The 21,470-nt window shown below is 35.4% G+C and overlaps 1 protein-coding gene across 2 annotated transcripts in view; it reads right to left on the reverse strand.

Moving 5' to 3' along the window:
* Positions 1-21,024, reverse strand: part of aclyb (ATP citrate lyase b) — a 45,279-nt gene extending 24,255 nt beyond the window's left edge. The window contains exons 1-14 of one of the 2 annotated variants that reach the window (XM_059530648.1): positions 20,891-21,024; positions 19,114-19,290; positions 18,913-19,035; positions 16,661-16,723; positions 11,512-11,702; positions 10,317-10,396; positions 9,216-9,346; positions 9,004-9,122; positions 7,117-7,253; positions 6,744-6,805; positions 6,549-6,666; positions 3,384-3,538; positions 2,783-2,876; positions 1,392-1,433 (exon numbers count right to left, since the gene is read on the reverse strand). In XM_059530648.1, the coding sequence (XP_059386631.1) occupies positions 1,392-1,433; positions 2,783-2,876; positions 3,384-3,538; positions 6,549-6,666; positions 6,744-6,805; positions 7,117-7,253; positions 9,004-9,122; positions 9,216-9,346; positions 10,317-10,396; positions 11,512-11,702; positions 16,661-16,723; positions 18,913-19,035; positions 19,114-19,272 (1,474 nt within the window). In that variant the 5' untranslated portion in view covers positions 19,273-19,290; positions 20,891-21,024. The remainder of the gene's footprint in view (positions 1-1,391; positions 1,434-2,782; positions 2,877-3,383; positions 3,539-6,548; positions 6,667-6,743; positions 6,806-7,116; positions 7,254-9,003; positions 9,123-9,215; positions 9,347-10,316; positions 10,397-11,511; positions 11,703-16,660; positions 16,724-18,912; positions 19,036-19,113; positions 19,291-20,890) is intronic. The other variant, XM_059530649.1, reaches the window with a different exon arrangement.
* Between the last annotated feature and the right edge of the window lie 446 nt (positions 21,025-21,470).

Raw genomic sequence — 21,470 nt, forward strand, 5'->3', positions numbered from 1 at the left:
TAGCCAGCTCCTTTTAACATGTCAAGTCAGCCATTCTAACCCAATCAGCCTGACATAATGATCTCCAGCCTTGTGCTCTTCAACATTCTGACCTGAGTTAACAAGACGATTACTGAAATGATCTCAGCAGGTCCTTTAATGACAGCAATGAAATGCAGTGGAAAGGTTTTTTTGGGATTAAGTTCATTTACATGGCAAAGAAGGACTATGCAATTCATCTAATCACTCTTCATAACATTCTGGAGTATATGCAAATTGCTATTATAAAAACTTAAGCAGCAACTTTTCTAATTTCCAATATTTATGTAATTCTCAAAACTTTTGGCCACGACTGTATGTATATATATGTATATATATATATATATATATATATATATATATATATATATATATATATATATATATACACACACACACACACACACACACACATATATATATATATATATATATTTTTTTTTTTTTTTGACAATATTATATACATTTTCAATACATTTAAGAGGAAGTGGCCCTATTAAGTTCAGCCAAATCTAAGTTTTTCATATTTCCTCAATTATATTAGATCAGTATGTAAAAATAAATGCAAACTCACTCTGATATTAGGTGGCACTTACAGAAATGCAAATACTGTATGTGCTAGTTATCCCGGCACACACAACATTTGATTTCTGTTATTTATGCTTTTAAACAGCCATTCCAACTTATTTAATCAATCCTTAACAGTTTTTTGGATGGTATGGTGTTTATTAACACCAAAAGAGGAAGGGCTTCTCAATATCCTCAATCTCTCTTTCTCTTGTCAATGTTTTTCATTGCCTCCTGGTAATTTACTATGCCTGTGTGCCACAAAGTCATAGGCTGCATCTGAATATGCATACTTCACTATTATAAAATAGGTGAAAAACATTATGTGAAAAGATAAGTATGTTTGAATTCACAGTATTCATAAAACAGCTGGCAGTTCACCTGTTGTACCTACACTTGTTCAGGTAGTAAGGTAAATTGTAAATGTGTTTTAGACAATGATAAATAAGTCGATGAAGTTAGCATGCAGTTTGATCAGAAGAGCAAATTAATGGCCTGCATACAGCTTTTTTCTACAAAAATAAAAAACATCTAATAGCAGCTTTTTGCTCACATGCAACGCACATAGATGCAGGATGGGCTGATGTTACAGAGGGACAACAGGCCCAGGCTTAACCAAGTGACTACATTTTTATCAGACTACATTTTTAATATTCTCATTCTCAATATAAGCACTCTTGAACAATCAAACTAGAGGACCAGAACTACCTCTTGAATTATTGATTAATAACTGCTGCCATGCCAACATATGACACTGTGCAAAGAAACACACTAAACGCTTGACTTGAACAGCCCTGAGATCTTACCTTTAACCACTGCATTAAACATGGCTGTTGCTGACCATGAAACTAATTATGATGATGAACACAAAGAAAATATGAAAGCATGAGGAGAAAAAAAGAGACATGATGAAAGAAATTTAAAAAATTATAAAAAATGACTAACACAACAAAAGCACTGGGAAAAAAAACAAGACAGAAGAAAAATGTACAGAGAAAATAAAAAATAAAAGTAAAGGTGCAGTTAGTAACTTTTCAATGTATAAATTGTTTGTACTTTTATCAAATTTCTGTATATTTCTTATCACCACACAAACACAATTCATAACTAATGGCAGCTATAGAAAGATAATAAATAATCAACTTCACCACTGAAAACATGATATTGAACACTAATTTTTACTTTATAAAATAGATACAAATAATATATTGTATGCAGCCAAGTCATTTTCAACTAACTAAATATAGCTTCAAAGCTAATTTTCCAAGATGCATGATTTAAGTGAGAAAAAAACACAACACCTTTTCGGTTTAAAGCTATCCAATTTTACACAAATCCAAAAAATATAAAAATAAAATACAGTTTAAAACTGCAAAAACAAATTATTTGAACAGCTTTTAATCTCAAATAATACTATAAGTATTTATTAATGATAAGGTTCACATTTCCTCCAAAAGCTGGCCCATTTACTTCAGATAATCAACATTACACCATAAACGCTATCAGCTGAGCTTAACTTGTACTGAATTCGGAATATTCTTTTAATGACAAGTTTTAGTTACTGAAACTAAAACATCACAGTAATGTTTAAAAAAACACCTTGATCATTTAAAAAAACTAAACATTTAAATGCACATACATTTTTTTTATGAACATTAAGTAAATATAAAAAAATGGAAATAGTTTAAAAGAAATAAAGTCAAATGTCAAGCTACTTGCTTAAGGCGGGTCGTACACCATGCGATTTTTGCTGTCGTACGAGTTCACATGCGATTTTTTTCACTCGTGTGGAAATCGTGTATGCTCATACGGTCGTGGCTCGTATCATGTGCGAGGAATTATGAGCCGAGCAGAGCGCCATGAGCACTTTCCGACCTCCCGATCATTTTTAAACCTGTCTAAAATGTTTGTGAGCTATCGGTTTGGCACAGAAGGTTCGCTGTATGACATCAAAGTATGTCATCAAAAAATGTAAAAGAATCTAAAAACTTCTAGGGTAAAATTCTGCTTGATCTTGAGTAAAAAAAAGTTAACTGGTTCATGGTGGTGAACAGAAGTTTAGCTAAACAAAGTTACTTAGTGCACATTTAATTAAGATACAGCTAAAGAATAAAATATAAATGTGTTCTTGAAAAGTTCTCTTAAAAAGTTGCTGTGACTGTGATATTAAACCTCAGCTGAGCTCTAAATACTGTACCTCGTGGAACACCTGCTGTGGGTGTCATGCCCTCTGTGACACCAGTGGTCAGTTTGTGTTCAGAGAATGAAGTATTTCTGGTTCTTGTTGGCGTCTGGAAGACAGAAGGAATGAACAAACTTCTGAAAGGGTTTGTGGGCCACTGAATTCTATTCAGCATATTCAGTATATTTATTCTAGCATATTTATTCAACATATTTAGTAATATAACAGGTGTGATATGTTCTGCTTTTGGCACTGAATTTAAAACATTCTAAATCCAAAATGGTATATGTAAAAAATTGTCACTGTAGTATAAAGACGCTCTCACACATACATGAAATGAACATTAGTGTATGAAACAGAATTGCATGAATTCAGAATGGTAAGAACTGTATGTGTCCATGTAATGTTTATGAGAAATGTTGCTATAAACTTCTCCATCTTGCCAACTCTTGACTACAGTATCTCATAAAATACAGATCACATGTGCTCCAATGTCTTCATTCTCTTTGCTGGTCACTGCATCATGTGCTACTCATTTGTAAGTTCACACATGGCCGTAAACACTGTATGTGTTTACATGTCAGCCACTGGGATAAACTATAAAAAATACACTTACAGCTGCACTAGCACTTGTGTTCAATAGGAAATTTGCAGTGTGTGCTGCCACTGGAGGCTGATTGGGGATTGGTCGATGACCAAGAGCCATGCCAACAATTGCGGTCATGTGAGTCTCTGTGCCGAACACATGGATGGGAATTCCAGTAGTCTTTCCTGTTGCAATGAAAATGGAACAAGAACAACAAAAGGTTGCAGAAATATGAGATTACTTTATGTGTGAATGGACATCTCTAAACATCATTCACAAGTGAATACAGGGACATTTTGTCATGGTCTGATCTGACCAGTGAATAAATACAGTATAGTGAAATTATTACACATCACAGATTGACCTAAAGGCTAACAATCAAACTTGGAAGTAAAATGTATAATTAATACATCTTTTTACATTTCTTATCTGTTTGAGGCCAGAATAACAGGCATGTAAAACAGGCAACTGTGTCCGCTGTTAGTAATATAAAGCACCCTATCATGCAGTGCGTATTTTTTCTGAATCCATGTTAATGGATTAGAGCATTCACACTGCAAGCAGTTGAGGTCCGGCAGTGTGTTCCAGGAGCGGTGCATCTGCAGCAGTGCAGCAATCGCTTACACACCAAGTCTAATTTTGCTGTGCTGCACATTCTGAATTAAAGTGACAGTGAAATGTTCGCAGAAAAAATAAACATGTATTATGTAGTATAAATGTATACATGTATAAATGTAGTAATTTCACACTAAATTTATATAATTCGTCTACTGTTTTACAGTCAACGTGGCTTTTTGGCTAGATTTAAAACAAGAGAAAAGTGCACTTTCAGATAAACAAGGCAACACAATACTGCCATAAAAAGTCAAACTCAAAAAAGCTACAGGTAGTCCAAAATTCAGCAGCTAGAGTCCTGCCAGGTCAAGAAAATATGATCATATTACCCCAATTTTACAGTCTCTGCACTGGCTACCTATTAAGTCCCGTATCAGTTACAAATTATCATTACTTACCTATAAGGCCCTAAATGGTTTAGCTCCTGCGTACCTAACTAGCCTTCTACCACGTTACAATCCATCACGCTCTCTAAGGTCTCAAAACGCTGGACTATTGGTAGTTCCTAGGATAGCAAAGTCCACTAAAGAAGGTTGAGCTTTTTCACATTTGGCTCCCAAACTCTGGAATAGCCTTCCTGATAACGTTCGGGGTTCAGACACACTTTCTCCGTTTAAATCTAGATTAAAAACACATCTCTTTCACCAAACATTCAAATAATCCATCTCTTAAATTGTGACTGCAGTTGCATCTGATCAAATGTGCATTCTTATTCTTAAGCTTGGGTTAAACTAATTAATTTTACTGACAGCAATGAAACCGCAATTATGCTAATGAAGTCTCTATTTGTTTCTATGTTTATTTACATCCCGTGGTAACTAGGATATACACAAGCTTCAGTCTGGATCCAGAACACCTGAGAAGAGATGATGCTGACCCCTCAGAGGACCCCAGATGATGCTAACCCTGAATCAACAAACAGAACTAACAAATATTGCTACAAGTGTGATTGCATCATATAATAATTGCTGTTAATAATGTTCATTGTCTGGCTGACTACGTCTTGTATTAATGTTTCTGAAAAATCCTGTCATATGCGCACAAACTGACAGTCACCACTTATAAGCTACTGCTAAATATTGTAGAAACTTAATTTTCTGTAAAGTTGCTTTGAAATGATTTGTATCGTAAAAGGCGCTATACAAATAAACTTGAATTGAATTGAATTAAAAAGGCAAAGTGCAGTAACTATGCAAACACTGAAACTGAGAAAAATGTTTTTACATCAGCCAGTCAAACATGTTGTGGGAAATAAGTGGCAATGCATTCATTTAAAGCCTTTTTAGGATTACATTTTTGTAGATAAAAACCATGACCATTGATGTGACCTTTGTCCACTAAAATGCAGATATACAACTAAAACACTATTGCAAAAGCAAAGTGCAGAATCTACAAACTAAATCAGATTTAAAAAAAACAAACAAAACACTAGTCCATCCAGCTTTCTTCTTGTGTTTCTTACTACATGTTGATTGTTTTTAATAACTTTAATAGTTTTATTGGTGTTTGCATGTTGTGAATGTTATAATTACTCTTTAGTAAGCCTCAAGATCATCTTATCGCAATGTTCCTTTCACCACAAAGAGTTTTGCTCATTTTATTTAAAAAGTAATTAATTATAGACCAAGTTGTTAAAATTCACACAAATTTAAACTTTTCCTAACAATATAACTAGGGATGCCATAAAGGAAAATAAGGGATAATTGTGATTCAGAATAAGGGATGCTCAAAACACTTGTACTGTACCACATCCATATCTGCAGTTAGGTATATGAAAGGTGTATACAATTTTCTCAGAAAAAAAAAATTAATAATAATAATAATAATAATAATAATATAAATCAGATTCTTATTACATTGTCAGATTGGATATTAAGCAATGCAGGTCGGCTGTTTAATTTGCTAGCGGCTGGCTAGTTAATGTTAACTGATTAAAAAGCTGTCATTTGCCTTGCTAGGAGTTAAAATTTTGCTATCTACCTTACCCGTCTTTGGATATTTGTGTTTAAACGCAAAATTTAAATTTCAACCATCATTTACCATGGGATACCAAGGCAGACCGTGCAGTATCTGTGTTGTCTAATGGGAAAACAAAGCCAGAATGCAGTAACTTCACTTACTCTGCCTTGGTATTAGTTTGGATTTTGTAGTTACTGCAATTTTGACACTCTCGTTTCTCTGAAATGGGACAAAATTGAACCAGGAAACTGTCACAAGGCAGAACAGATGTCACAAAGCCCATTTTAGGACTTCACTCAATTTTGACCAGATATGTAGTTACTGCACTTTGCCTTTGGACAGCAGAATATATGCACTTGTGAGGGTAGAAAAACTAAGTTATTATTTAAGACCCATGGGAGTGCTTGTAATAAAGATTTAACTGCAAAAGAAAAGTTTTGCTGAAAAAGCATTCTGTATTTCTTACAGATGACGTAAATAATAACCTATTATACATATTTCCCTTTAAGGTAATCAGTCATTTTCTACCACTTCTGAATGTTTCTGAATTGGACAAATCTTATTTCGGACAATGTTAATACCAGGTGTTAATAGCACCCTTCATAAGCTGTTTTTACTTACCAACTTCTCCCATCACTCTCAGCCCTTCCTGGTAGTTTGGACCTCCACGTCGAACAAAGATGGTAACCTCATGTTCTTTTAGGGGCCCCTGGTAGTCTTTGATAGCCCTCACAATGCCCTGATGAGTTTGATGAAAAATAAAACATAAAAGAACTAGCTACATAACATGATTTAACAATAATGGAGCCACTGTACCTTGAAGGTAGCTGCTACATTAGTGAAGTTAGCAATACTGCCACCAATGATCAACACCTTTCCTGGAGAGGCAAAATTGGAGTGGGAAAAAAAAATCTGAATTTAACTTTTAAACCATGAATGTTAATCACACACAATACGAGAGACCGTGGTGAAAAATTAAATCATTTTAACCAGCTGCGACCACAGCAACTCTATTTTCTGTTTGTTTTTGTGTTTTTTGGTTTCTGTCTAGGTTAGAGCACCGCTGAAATCATACAGAAAAACTGAAAATGCCATTTATTGTGTTTTATTTTTACATTTCTGTAATCATTATATTTTTCACACTAGTAATGCATGACTTAAAAAGCATGCTATTCTGTCTCACACTCACCATCAGGGTGTTTCTCATTGGTCATTAGAGAGAGGATAGTCTTTGCGTAGTCATACGTCTGCTGCTCGCTTGGAGCTCCAGAATATTCCCCATAGTTGGCCAGTTCATCTACTCCACCCAGATCACAGATGGTATCACTAAACAAGGGCAACACTTTATAATAAGTCTTATCTGGTAACATCAGTTATGCATTAGCTAAATTAACTAACAATATATTTTTCAATGTATTTTTATTGATCTTTCTTAATGCCATAAAAAGACAATTGTTCTTAGTTCATGTCAGTTCACAGTGCATTAAGTAAATGTTAATGGATACAACATTCCATTTAAAAAATGTATTACTAAATGTTAAGATTATTAAATGCCTTTGTGCTGCACACAATGATCGCATATACAGCCCTGTTATAAATTATCCCTAATCAAATATTATAAAACAGACAAAGAACATCCAGATGTCTAACATTTTGTACTGAACCAGGAGAAAAGGAACATTTAACTTATTAGAGGGAACCTAAAGTAAAGAAGCCATTTCGTATTTACATCAATGGCACATGTCCCTACTACTCAAAATGTAGGTAGACGCTACATCAATAATACAGATTCTGTATTAGGTATTACAGAGATTGTTCACCCAAAAATGCAAATTATGTCATTAATGACTCACCCTCATGTCGTTCCAAACCTGTAAGACCTCCGTGCAGCTTCGGAACACATAATCAATTAATGACATAATCAATTCATTTTTCGGTTAACTAACCCTTTAAGTATTAAGATTCTACAATATCTTCACTCATATTCGTGGGAACCATCCCTCTGTGCAGATAAAGGTGTGTCACATTTATAAAAACTTACAAATTAAGGCTGTATGATTTCCTGATGCAGAGGGAATCCCGGTGAACTCATTAACATGGAATTTACAGTATAATGAGGATGTCATGTAAAACGTGCAATCTGAAGCATGAAGAGATTGCTGATAGAAATAATTGCTTGTTTCTGCATGTCTCTGAGTGATGCCGTTTTATCTAATACACACTGAAGTAGGCATTACTCTAATGGTGGTTTCAGCGTCTAAGTTAGATAAACATGAACCTCACCATAGCTGCTTTAAAAGAAAACTTAAATAAAAATTTCTTAGTTTTATTTGAGTAAAACCATTTTCAAATCGGAAACTCAAAAGGTCCGTCAAAATAAAAGTTTGATTTAACTTGAAATTATGACAAATATATTAGCATTGTTCAATGTACTTCAAAGTTATAATAACAATAATATTCTTTATAATAATTTAAACATTATTTTTAAGGAATATCATGTTTGTCCATGTCTGAACTTAGTATACCTCTGTTGTGCAGAACATTGCCAAAATAAAAGTTGTCAAATTTTCATGTGATAACATTTTAAAACATTAATTAAAATGTTGTTGTTGTCAATTACAAGTGTGATATATATGTACACAAGGTGTATACCTTTATTTTTTAATGTTTTTTTTTTTTAAATGAAATGTATATTCTTTTTCAGAAGGGGACTTTCAAAATGGTTTCAAGTTTGTTTTAATAAAGGTTGTCCACTCAAATAACTTGTTCTTATTCTTTTAAGAGTCATTGTTACTGATAAGAGTTATTGTTTAATATATACCATGATACTGTGAAACCAGAACATTTTCTAAGACTATTGCAATACCGTGAAAATCTCATACTGTTATAACTCTCTAACACATACACTAAAAAAAATAAATAAATAAAAAACAGAAAAGAGACATGACTCATTTTCATTTATAGAGACATGCATTGAAACGGTTCACTGTGAAAATAGCTGATCCATATTCATACTGTATTTATGCCCTTGGTTTATCTAATGTCTAACTGAGGGCCAAGATGTTGGCAGCACAACCTGTACACCACTGATGCACCGCCGCCAGCCACCATGGTCCAGATGCGTCCTCTGGGATTCAGCAGGGTGAGTTTCAGACTGGCGCCACTCTTAGCATCAAGATCTGCTATGTATGCTTCCTGTACAAAAAACAGCAACAAAGCAAATCTGAGCCAAAGAACACCTGCTCTCTGGTAATTGTGTGCAATGGCATGACGTTTGTCTACTTGTACCTCAGGATAAGCTTCTCTGCCAAACGGAGGAGGAAACTCCACATCACCCCACTTGGGCTTGCAGATATAGTCTGCAGTAGCATCAATTTTGGCTGCCATATCCAAGATGTACACTCCTTCCTTAGTGACCACTGCATATATGCACACAGAAAATAACACATGATTGGCATTCTGTTAATAACATCCTGTTTATGTTTTTAGTACCAGTTTAGAGTTTTCTCCTTTAAGGTTGGGACACACCAAGCTGACGGTCAACCGGCCGATGGCGAGCGACAGTCGGGCTAGTTTGTTTGGGGTGTTCGTTGGCTCATCGGGCTCACGTCGGTGGCAGTTTGACCAAGTTTGACCAATACATTTCATAAATCTAAGTAGATCTCCTATATCTTTGTTTCGGTTTCTCCCTTTGAATGACGAATATATACTATTGATAGCTGCTGATATAGACAGTTAATATTTCTCACAAATGTGCAGAATGCATGTGTTAGTTTGCTGTCAGCTGTAGTCGGTGCGGTGTGTTTGAGCGCACCTTTTTGGTCCGACACTGCCGAAGTGGCATTCGTTGCCGCTAGTTCTTTGAAGTCAGCTTGATGTCCCAGCCTTTAAGTACTCACTTTTCTCTTGTCATTCAGTACCAGTTTACTAAACAGTGGTAAATTAGCGTGAGCGCAATCCCAATAATGCCCTGATGGGAGTGGAAAGTTCTACTGACAATACACATATTAAAAGACACGGATGCAGCTAGACCATGTCTGTAATGGCCAAAAGAGCAGCGCAAATTAGTGTAGGGTCACAAACAAGCAGAGCCGATGATAATCATGAGCATGTGATCTACTAACAACAAAGACACAAAATGGGTTAAGACATGCTTCTTGGATATTAAATTATGGCACAAAAAACAGTCTAAAAAAACTGACTACCACAAACCTTAGTAAATCACCTTGCACAATTTATTTAAATAAAATTTTTACATTTATTTAAATGAAAAGAAACAACAAGTCTGCTCAGTTTTCCTCATGATATTAAGTATCAATTATGTCCATAGCCTTTAAACACCATTAATTCAAATAACAGGACCCAAGTCCTGAGAAAAAAAACACATACCCAGTGGATTGATCTCCAGATATGTGAAGTAAAGATCCTCATACAAATTGAAGAGACCCACTATGAAGTTTGCCAGCACTCTGCAATAAAAATAAAAAATTATATATAGTTTTTTTTTATAAAGGCACCATGAAATGGTTTTGCCTTTATGCAAAATGGAAACACTGACATAAATTTGTATTATTTACAGATAGGATTACAACTATAAGATGTAAGTTATTGCACTGAGGAAAACATGTCTCAAATGCATTAAACAGCACACTCCTGTGACAGGAGGGCAAGCCACATTAAAACTGTAGGCTCATGAGTAAGTTTGAAACACTCACTATATAAAGCACCTCTCATGTGAGGACAAATGTGCTTGCAACATCAATGTATAGTCATATCACATAAACTGTATTGTTGCATCATACGGGGAAAGGCACTTTCTTTACAGAAGTTTTGCACTTTATAGGTACCCCTGCTGTAAAGGCATCATAACAGGGCTCATCAACTCCAGTACTAGAAGGCCGGAGTCTGGCTGAGTTTAGCTCTAACCCAAACCAAACACACTTGAAAAAGCAAATTACGGAGTTTAGAATTACTTGCACATTTCAGACAGGTGGGTTAAATTGGGATTGGTAATAAAGCCTGCAGGATCCTGGCCCTCCAGGACTGGATTAGAAGAACCCTGATGTCATGCAAAGTCTAAATACAGTATATATGTTCACCATATTGGTTTGGTTTTCACAGCCATCAATTTGCACATTGTTTGGTGGCTAAGTGTCAACACTGGGCAGGATGTTGGATAATATTTGTGTCCGTAAAATACAGAAAATATTGATTAATCAAAATAAATAACTAATCAAAAGATTATTCATTTATCAGTTTAAAAAAAATATTTTTTTTACAGCCCTAGATGAATATCAACATTATTTTTTTGGAAGAAAAAAAAATCAATTAGTTAATTGAGCTAGAAAAAGAACATAATAATAATAATAATAAGATTCATCTTCTTGCTGACTTGCAGCTTTTACAAAGTGTATGTATATCATTGCTAAAGGTTTTTTTTTCCTTCAGGAACATGGCATCATCAAAATTCTTCAGGGAGACTTTGAAATGTGAAAGTGCAAAAAGTCCAGAAGTAAACTAAAATATAGTTTTAAACTAACAGACATGAAAAAAAAAAATACATGAAATTGATCAGCATACTTACTCTTTCTTCTCATCTGTAACATGTTCAAGTAACTGCTGGGTAACCATGTCCTCCGTGAGTTTCTCATCTATTTCCACCAAAAGTCTCTGGGCTTTGGTGTCCACGTCTCCAACATCCATCCCACCTTCATGATGGAACAGCACATGACTGCCTTCTCGGCTTGTGTATACACACACATAAAACTCCTCTTTCTGTGAGAGAGATCAATTACACGTGCAAACAAAGACATGTCAAATTAACCAAATTTATGAAAATTCCCAAAATTTTGGGTTGAAATGTTTGATTTTGTAAAAACTTTTTCTAAAGAAAGATACGTAAATGATGATGAAAGCCAAATAATTAGATGTCATTCGCAACTCTGGCTCTCTATGTATATACTGTCTAACAAAGGCTGCGTTTACACTTTGTATTAACGTGATCACAGTGATCAAGCAGATTGGATCAGTCAATCAGAACATGGTGTGTTTACACTGGGCAACATCAACTGACTTTTCTATCTGGATAACAGATCATACACTCAGTAGACAGCCAAAAGGCCCTTTTTGCCGCCGGGGGTACTGCCGCCGCGGCGTCTGTAAAGTGCATTTGCAGCTTTTGACCGCTGAGTAGTGCTTTAACCACAAGTTATCAAACAAGCGCATCACAGCACATTTTCACAAATAGACGTCAGTTTTGCCTCGCTGATGTGTTACATTTGACTGTTTCAGTCACGAAAAAAGAAAGAAGACTATACTTAAAATATTTAATATATTTAAAATGTAATATTCACAGATGAAAGTTTGGTACTTATGAAGTTATGTGCATTTATTAGAACGAATTCAAATAATTCAGGATAAATGTCAAGCCTGTGCCTGATCCTGTGATTATATTTTCTCTAAGCTACATGGTATTAAACCATATTTTAGATTTGATACATTTAAAAGGTGTGCAGTATTATTTATATTATATGAATTATGTGTTATATTATTCAAAAGAAATTGTGGTTTACTTTGCATCTGAGCATTAAAAGTGGTAGCCTATTTTAGGGGGGTAGGCTACGTGGATTAATATGCAATGTCAATATTTTCATATATTATGCCTATATTTTAATTTATATTTTAAAATTCCTTTAATAAAACAACATGCATTTTTGTTATTCGTTACCTGTCCTTTATTTTGACAGATAACTTCTTGGGAAAAAGACATTTGTCTGTAAACGGATTAAGAAATTGTTGCATGTTTAAACGTGAAGCGCATACATTAATTATGCCTAATTAGCCTAAAACAAGAAACGAATAAATTAAACCTGCACGATTTAGCAAAATCTTTGAAACTCTAAAGAATGGGATTAATAAACCGTCCTCACGATTAAACTCAAACTCTCTCATTATAATCAACAAATTGCACACAATGTAAAAAAGAGCTTCATTAACTGACAACATAAGTGATTTTAAAGGGAGCCTTCTTTACTTGCTTTTAGTGCTGGGTGATAGCATATGTCCTAAGAAAAGACAAGTTTTAATATAGTTATAAACTTATAACAGACAAGATGATAAAAAACTGTTATGTTATTACCTTAATGCTGGAAAGACCTTTATTTTATTTTATTTATTTTTTTTATTATATATTATTTTTATTATTTATTTTTTGTTAATACTAGCCCATCGGCTGTGAAAATTTTGTTTGTGAGGAAAATAACAGTACATTTTTGTCAGTTATTTTATCTAAACAGATCGATTAATTTCTTCAAGATTTCAAAATGAAATAGTCTACTGATAATGTAGTAGCACTGTAAGATCACATTTGTTTGAATGCATAATTGCTAAAGCGATTGTGTGTAAATGTGCTTTATCCATTTAAATCATGCTTTAACCCGAAAATAATAGGTAAAAGAAACAGACAAACTCATATAGTTTTTAACATCCCACTCAACTATTGCAGTCATTATAACCTGATCAAGCCATAGCTAAATATGTTTAACATGAATTCTTGCTGAATATGCAGTTATATTACGGGCTGTTGGCATGAATTGTACTCGTGATGGAGGCTCCAGTCAGAATCACACCGCTCAGCTCATCCTTTGCTCGACGGCGTGTCTCTGTCAGACTCGCGGGGATGGTTGAGCCACTCTGAACTACGGGAGAACTGAGTGGTGCGTCGGTGGATGTTAAAAAGAAAACCAATTTTCATTCAGGTGTGTAAAATATGTGCAAGATTTGCACTGCACGCGTGATGGTAGATGTGGAGCTTTTATTCTTATTTATTTTATCTTCATTACAAATCTTTTTCATTTTGTTTCATTTTGGATAATTGCATGTAAAAAATAATTTATGTTGTAATGCAAAATGTGAATTAATATTCAAATGCAAGTATTTGTGCAAACATTATTCATGCGCATTAATGACAGGGCTCTTATTATTCAACATTCAACAATCTGTGAATGTTGCATTTCTCTGTCGGAGAGAGCCAGCACTGTGAATTTCATCTTGCAGCAGACAAGAAAACATTTGTTTATTAATAAATAATTAAAATTTCTCATTTTTCACAATTATTAGGCTACTTCTGCATGTACTTTGTGGCAAACTTAATGCATGTGCTTGAGCGCGGAATATATTAAGATTTGATTATGTAAATTTAATATAAACCTCTGATTAGTTGAATATAACAAATGAACGACTAGAACTAGAAAAATCTTACGTGGGCACAGACCATTTTTTAGTCTATAACCAAAACAACAGTCCTATATAAACCGGTTCAGCAACTTTGAAAGTCTCATACACTGTCCATATGAAAGAGCAAGAGATTCACAACTTTATCTCGACCCCCACAAGCCATACATAACTACCCCCAAAAACCCAACCCTCTCCAGCTGAACAGAATTCGGTCTGTGTTTTGGCTCTACCGAGAGCGGTAAGAAACAACCAATCAGAGCTGCGGTCCGTAACTTTTTTTTGTGTTCAAAGTATACAAAATGTATATAATAAGCGAGTACACCATGAATCCATTTTCCAAACCGTGTTTTTAGCCTGTCCTGAATCACTAGGGTACACCTATAATAAGTGTTTATATTCGGACTATTTTAGATTCAGGGGTACCGCGGCGGAGTAACCCGGTACCTTTGTGATTCTTCATAGACATAAACAGAGAGAAGTAGACAATGTCCTTCAGCAACACGCCAGCAGTTCTGTTTATTAACCGCTAGAGCGTCAAAAGTTACCGACTGCAGCTTTAACCCAGAGTAACAAATTTTAACGGATTAATCGCCTTTTTTCATTTGCTGCATGTTTTCTTTATTTATTTATTTTTAAACACGCTAAAAAATAAATTAAGTTTGTGAGAGAAAAAAAAAAAATGAATCGTGTATAGGTTTCATTTTAACGGATTAATCACCTATTTTCGTTTGCTGAATTTTTTTTTTTATATATAATTTAAAACACTGGTATATATATATATATATATATATACACACACACACACACATACATACATGGGCCTTATATTTATTTACTGTTTAATAACAATAGCATGCATATGATCCTTTGTGTAAAGGTCTTTTAATTTTTGATGAGTAGACTGTAGCCTAAGACTATCTTACGGTTTAAAATTAACTCACTGTAAATGTTTGAATATTTTTTAAAGACGTTACAATGTTATATCAATGTTATTGTTGTTTTACTTCTTTTATTTCATCTTACAATTACATTCATTTCGCAATCCGTCCCTTTGCACCACCTGGCGGTAGTTTCGCGAATGATTTTAACACGCGACTGAATTACAGTTACCGCCGCGGTATGTATGTATGTATATATATATATATATATACACATACTTATATAATTTTTGTTATTATGTGAATAAAAACTATTTAGTTGTTTCAGTTTGTTATGTCCAAAAATTACAATAACATTTTTAGAATTAGTTGTTGTTTTTTTGACATTCCTATAATTTGTTTTTTGTCTTATAACAGGTGGTCTAATAAATTAAGCACTGTTTGTTTTCATAGCATTCAGTTGGCACATTGGTGAGGAGAGGAGGTAATTCTGACTTTGCTACGACAATCTGGAACTTCTGATTCAACTACTGTAAGTATGTTTTGTTATAAGTATTTGCTATTTACTGTTCAAATAAGGAGTTTTGCATGTCGTGTGCACATGCGTGTGAGAAAGAGAGAGAGAGAAAGAGAGAGAGAGAGAGAGACACACACACAGGGTCAACGCAGTGGAGTCTTGTGTACTGCAAACACATAAGAGGTTCATCACTGTGTCTGTCACACCACTCTGTTCCCCTTTCAGGCTTGAACTGATGGTAAAACTAAGCACATTATTAACATTTATTTTGAAAGATGAAGCTCACGATTATGAAAAGGGGGGTTTTTGTATTTCAGACGAGTGTTTGCGGTGTTCGGCCAATCACAATGTAATGGGTCAGTTGGCCAATCAGAGCAGATCCCTTGTTGGAACAAGGGACTTTGTAGAAAACTATGTGTTTGAGAGAGGCGGGGGATAGAGGACATACAATAATGTACAGTATTTTTTAAAAATTGTTACAACATTGTGTTACACCAAATACACAAAATAATGCTCTTTAAAAAAAGCATCATATGACCCCTTTAATAAATAAAAAGCTACACACTGCACCAGTTAGAGTTAAAAGAATTGATGCCAAACATAACATGCCAGAAACATATTAATCACTGGAAACATTATTCAAAATGATTTCTTAAAATTTGACTTTTTGGAGTGCCAAGGCAGTATATTTAAATATATGGTAACAATTTACAATAAGGTACCATTATTTAATGTATTAACGAACATGAACAAACAATGAACAATATATTACAGTATTTATTAATCTTTTTTAATGTTAGTTTATGAAAATACAGGTGTTCATTGTTAGCTCATGTTAATTCACAGCGAGTTGAATAATGTTAACAAGCACAACTTTTGATTTTAATAATGCATTAGTAAATGTTGAAATTAACATTAGCTAAGATTAATAAATGCTGTAGACGTATTGTTCATTCTTAGTGCATGTTAACTAAAGTGGTTAACTAATGTTAACTAATGAACCTTATTCTAAAGTGTCATCAAAAATATAAAGGAAGGGACAGTGTGTAATGACCCCCAAAAAAGATACTGATAAAGATAAAATTGAACTGAATTTGTTATACCTGTAAGTGAGGCACAAACGGCTCAATGAGGAAGTTCTTTAAGATCCCTTTTGCATTCCCAATCTGAAGAACAGAAAAAAAAAAAAAAACACTTATCAAATGTCAAATAATTTTTTATATAAACTTTCAATTATATTTAACAAATTTTTATTAAATCAGGTTTAGACAGGTTTCATGAAGTAAAAATGTATACCACCTAAATAGAAATGCAACAAGACCTTCAAATCATGCCATCACAGTTATTTTTTATGTAAATTCCTAGTAACAAAAGCACTGGTGTTAGAGCAGAAGAGTACATTTACATTTAGCAGATGCTTTTATCCAAAGTGACTTACAAATGAGGACAATGGAAGTAATCAAAAACAACAAAAGAGCAAATGATATACAAGTGCTATAACAAGTCTCAGTTAGCTTAATGCAGTACACATAGCAAGGGCTTTGTGTACAATAGTACAATACTGTCTAATTTGGTTATTTAAAAGCATTTCATTAAAATATTTGGATTAAGTTGTCAAGATTACTGTGTGTTCTTATGTTTACTGGAAAGGGCAGATGTACTGATACAGTTGATGATTGGCTGGTGTGACGAGTTGGCTGCCTCCCCCCTAAATATCAGCATCACCCCATCCCTTAATCACCGCTCTTCGCCAGGTCCCGGACAGGAGTTGGGGCGTGAGAGAGGACCGGTCTTTTCCCCATGCATGCACACTGGTGATCTTGTGGGTCCAGGAAGGGAGCACTGAGGGATCTCCGTGCTGCTGAAGTGACGATCTGCGAGACCCTCGGTCCGGACGAGTATCGCACCCATGACATGGCTGTCGGGACAGGACGAAGCCACTAGATGAAGCCGCTCGTGCCCCGGACCCGAAAGGGGAGCGCGTGCAGCTGATAGACTCCGCCCCTCACCTGGACCCTTCCTTTCTGAACACTGCCCCACCTTCACAAACTCCGCAGCACGATGAGGAAACCAGATCCCCTGTTTATTTTGAACACCCTTCCCATCTGAACACCACACACACTGTAGTCTCAGCCTGATGACGTCATGCCCACGGACCATTGGCTAAACGTCTGATGCATGACGAAGTCGTCATCGGATTGGATGAATTATACAGGATTTCCGGGAGACGTGTGTGTCGCGTTCTTTAATTTTCTGTCTGGAAACAAATATGCTGTGGCACCAAACCCCATCACGAAAGAAGAAAGCCGTAGTGTTTACAACTGTGATGACGAGCGCTTATCAGGATTAACTAAAAACTGGATATTTAAAAGTATCTCTAATATTTAAAGTTCGCAGCTGTAATGCATTAAAACTTCATAATCATCGGGAAGGAGGCGGGAACCGGGTGGACAATCAAATAAGATTTTAATAATCAAAATAAACAAAACAGCGTGGCAGCCCCTCACGGTCCATTGCCGCGCACAAACAAAACCAAAACAAACTAAAATCCAGGCCTGGTCCTCTCTCGTCCGTCACTGTCGTCGCTCCCGTTTTATATCCTTCCATCTCCTCCGTGGGACTCGAGACCGGTGGGTCGAGCAGGTGTCGCTCATTTCCAATCACTCCACCGGCCTCGCTCCTGTTCCCACGGCTCTCGGGCCCTTCCCCACTCGTCACAGCAGCATAGAATCTTTCAAATACGAGAGTTTTACACACCGGTCTGTTATTGTGGCGACATTTTAATTCCCCCGACACGTGATGCTGAGCAAAACAAACTGTGATTGGTTGTTTGACATGTCGGTCAAACGGCCCCATGGGGCCTTAGCCAATGAAAGCTGCCATAAATTCCAGACCTACAGCCGTCAGTCTGAAGGTCTGGCTATGCGAGACTACACACACTGTGTCTGTCGTTTGCTCCTCCCGGCACACTGGCAACATAACAGCAAAGTAATGACATCATCAAAAAGGTTTGAAACTCTGGTCAAGGTTGTTGCATGATTGACAGTTGTTTTTTAATTATTTCATGATCTCAATTTTGTTTCCAGTGTCAAAAATGTACATGTAAAGAAGAATTTATTTAATTTTACCTGCAAAGTGGCTATGCTACATGGATTAAATCTATATAAATGTCTGCCAGAAAGTCAAATCACATTTGTTTAAAGCATGTTTCAGTGTTTTGTAGTTACAGTGGAATAAACTGTTAGTTACCTGCTTGTAACATAAAAGCTAAGGTCATAGTGAAATTACATAATCAACTTGAAAGGTAAATTACAGTTACTCCAAGTAGATACAAATAAACTTTTTAAAAGCCTACCGTGATTTCTGTCATCAGATTAGATTTCAGCCATTCCTGGACCCCCTCAAGGTTCAGGTCAACTGCCACCAATCCCAGCTTCCCCCTGCGTTTGATCAGCTGATCTGGCTTCACAACCAGCCTCTGCATGAAATGACAGACAAATATATTACACTGAAAACAATGCAGTATTACGATCAGAAAACCAAGACACATACTCACTTCTGTTAGCAGCCATGGATGGTCCTGCGTAAGGCGGGCCCAGTCGGTGTCTGCAGTGACGGTAGCACAGCAGAAACGGTTTTGCACGGCTGCTGTGGTGCAGATATATTTATACAGGAAGTCTTTTCCTGTCTGCTCAGTAATGGCCTTAGCAGACATCACAGCCGAGAACACTGCCTATAGAAAGACAGAAAAAAAATCAGGGCTTCTACAAACTGATTTCAGTTAGAATGGCCCAGGCACATTTGATATGATTTCATTAGCATCACTCGTGCATGAGTGTGAAGTCTGTGAGACTATTGGCTATATATATATATATAAAAATATATATGAGACTGTAAATATAACTCATTTAACAAGCATCAAGCGTGTGGTAAAAGCCCAAAAACATGATTAACAGTTTTACAGTATGTCATGTTTATTACACAGATCAATTATTTTCATATTATATAAAGGTAATTATAACATGATTGACAGCACAAAGACACTGACCAAAGAAGCCATAAGATGACAGTCCTCTAATCAGTCCCACCATGGATTTAAAAATTTTTCTTGCACTAAAAAATGTATTGATTTTGTGCTAGTAATTTCCCGAAATTTGTGGGATTTTTTTTTTTTTTTCATAATTAGGATACCACATTTACCATATTATGTATGACACCAGATGCACAATAGTCATACATGACAGAAAATGCAGAAAGCTTGTATATTTTTGATCTGACAATTTTTAAACATCCTTATTTTTGCTACATACTATCACTTGCAGATGTATCATATATTCTAAATGAGATATAATTAAATAATGAATATCTATTTCAATTGTCCATCTTAGTTAATAAATATAGACTACACTTGTCGACTGTCATGTTAATTCCTCTGGATGCTACATAACTTTTATTTTCTTAATAAAATTAATTGGACCAATAAATATTTTTAAATAAAACACGCCAGAAGCCAACTGTTGCTAAAGAAATGAACGCCACTTTCAAAATTCACATGCATCTGAATGACACATTATTTCAACGTGACCAATCATATTTTCATAAAAAATCTGCTTGTATGATAAATGTATTTTCAGAAATTCATCCAGATTCATAAAATCTTATTTTACAAAACAGAATAGGGGCAATTTTTTCTCTTCCATAGTCATCCGGACCTATAAATTACTGAAATAAAAGTCCATACGGTCTAGGAACCCTGACATCTAAATGTGTGATTTATAATGAATGGGACAAAAAAAATGACATCAATTAAGATGTGCATTAAGCAATGTAAATACAGACTTTACACTAATGCTCTTATTGGTACTATATTTTTAATAAAAGCAGCTGCATTATATGTAAAGTACAAAATAAACCAGTTTAGGGTGCCACCTGAATCTTAGCGGTAATAATCCCAGCCCCTTCAATAGGTTTGGGTTTGTAGTTTTATAAAAACTACACATAGTTTTTATAATTTAGTCACATTTTTAGTCAGAATCGTGGCAAAACACTGACAAAAGTCGGCTGCCATCTGGAATGAAAGAGTTGGTTACCTACATTAACATTTATAAGGTGACAGAGTGATAATATGAAGATCTCCTAATAGACAGAGAGTGGCCCGTCACACATTAACAATTAGGAAACCGCTCTACACTGCTAGCGACGCGACAAACACTCCCATTATATTCGACGACGCTGTCTACACAGTGGACAACCGTCGTCTATAAAGTTCGTCGTGCGTTCAGGAAAAGCATTTAGACGTTAACACGGCCCGGCCAAACAATGCCAAACCTTACCGGGCAAAACACACAATGTGACGGTCTTGAGGTTCGTGACTGTCAAACTCGATACAGTCCAGCTGCCGGACCCTCTTGACTGGATGTGATGCTCGGAGTTCTTCTTCTTCTACTTCTTCTTGTTTTAGTTTCCTGGTAGGATACAGAGCGTTGTAAATCGTGCATAGTGCCACCTACAACATTGGAGTGTGTAGGAGTGTGTAATAGTAGGCCTATATGCCTTACGACAAGGGTTGCCTCCTTCAGCAAAAAAAAACCACCCACCAAGGTCACAAAAAATTAGCTCAATAATAACCCATAATAAAACATTCCCAACTATGTAAACTTGCAACAGATTTCTTTTGGTATTTTAAATTTGATTATTTATATTTTTATAGTTAGAGAGTTAGAGGGTAGAGAGGTAGTTAGAAAGTGGAGATGTCTTTTTGCACATCCTGAAGATGGCTAAGAACTCATCTGCTCGAACTGAGTTGGGCAGGTCATTCCACCAGAAGCGGACATTTAATTTCTGACTCAATCAAGACTTTTTAATTATTTGGTGCAAATACTATATTCATAGATGTAAGTATTTAAAGGTTAA

Source organism: Carassius carassius, chromosome 39 (genome assembly GCF_963082965.1).
Source record: "Carassius carassius chromosome 39, fCarCar2.1, whole genome shotgun sequence".
NCBI lineage: Eukaryota > Metazoa > Chordata > Actinopteri > Cypriniformes > Cyprinidae > Carassius > Carassius carassius.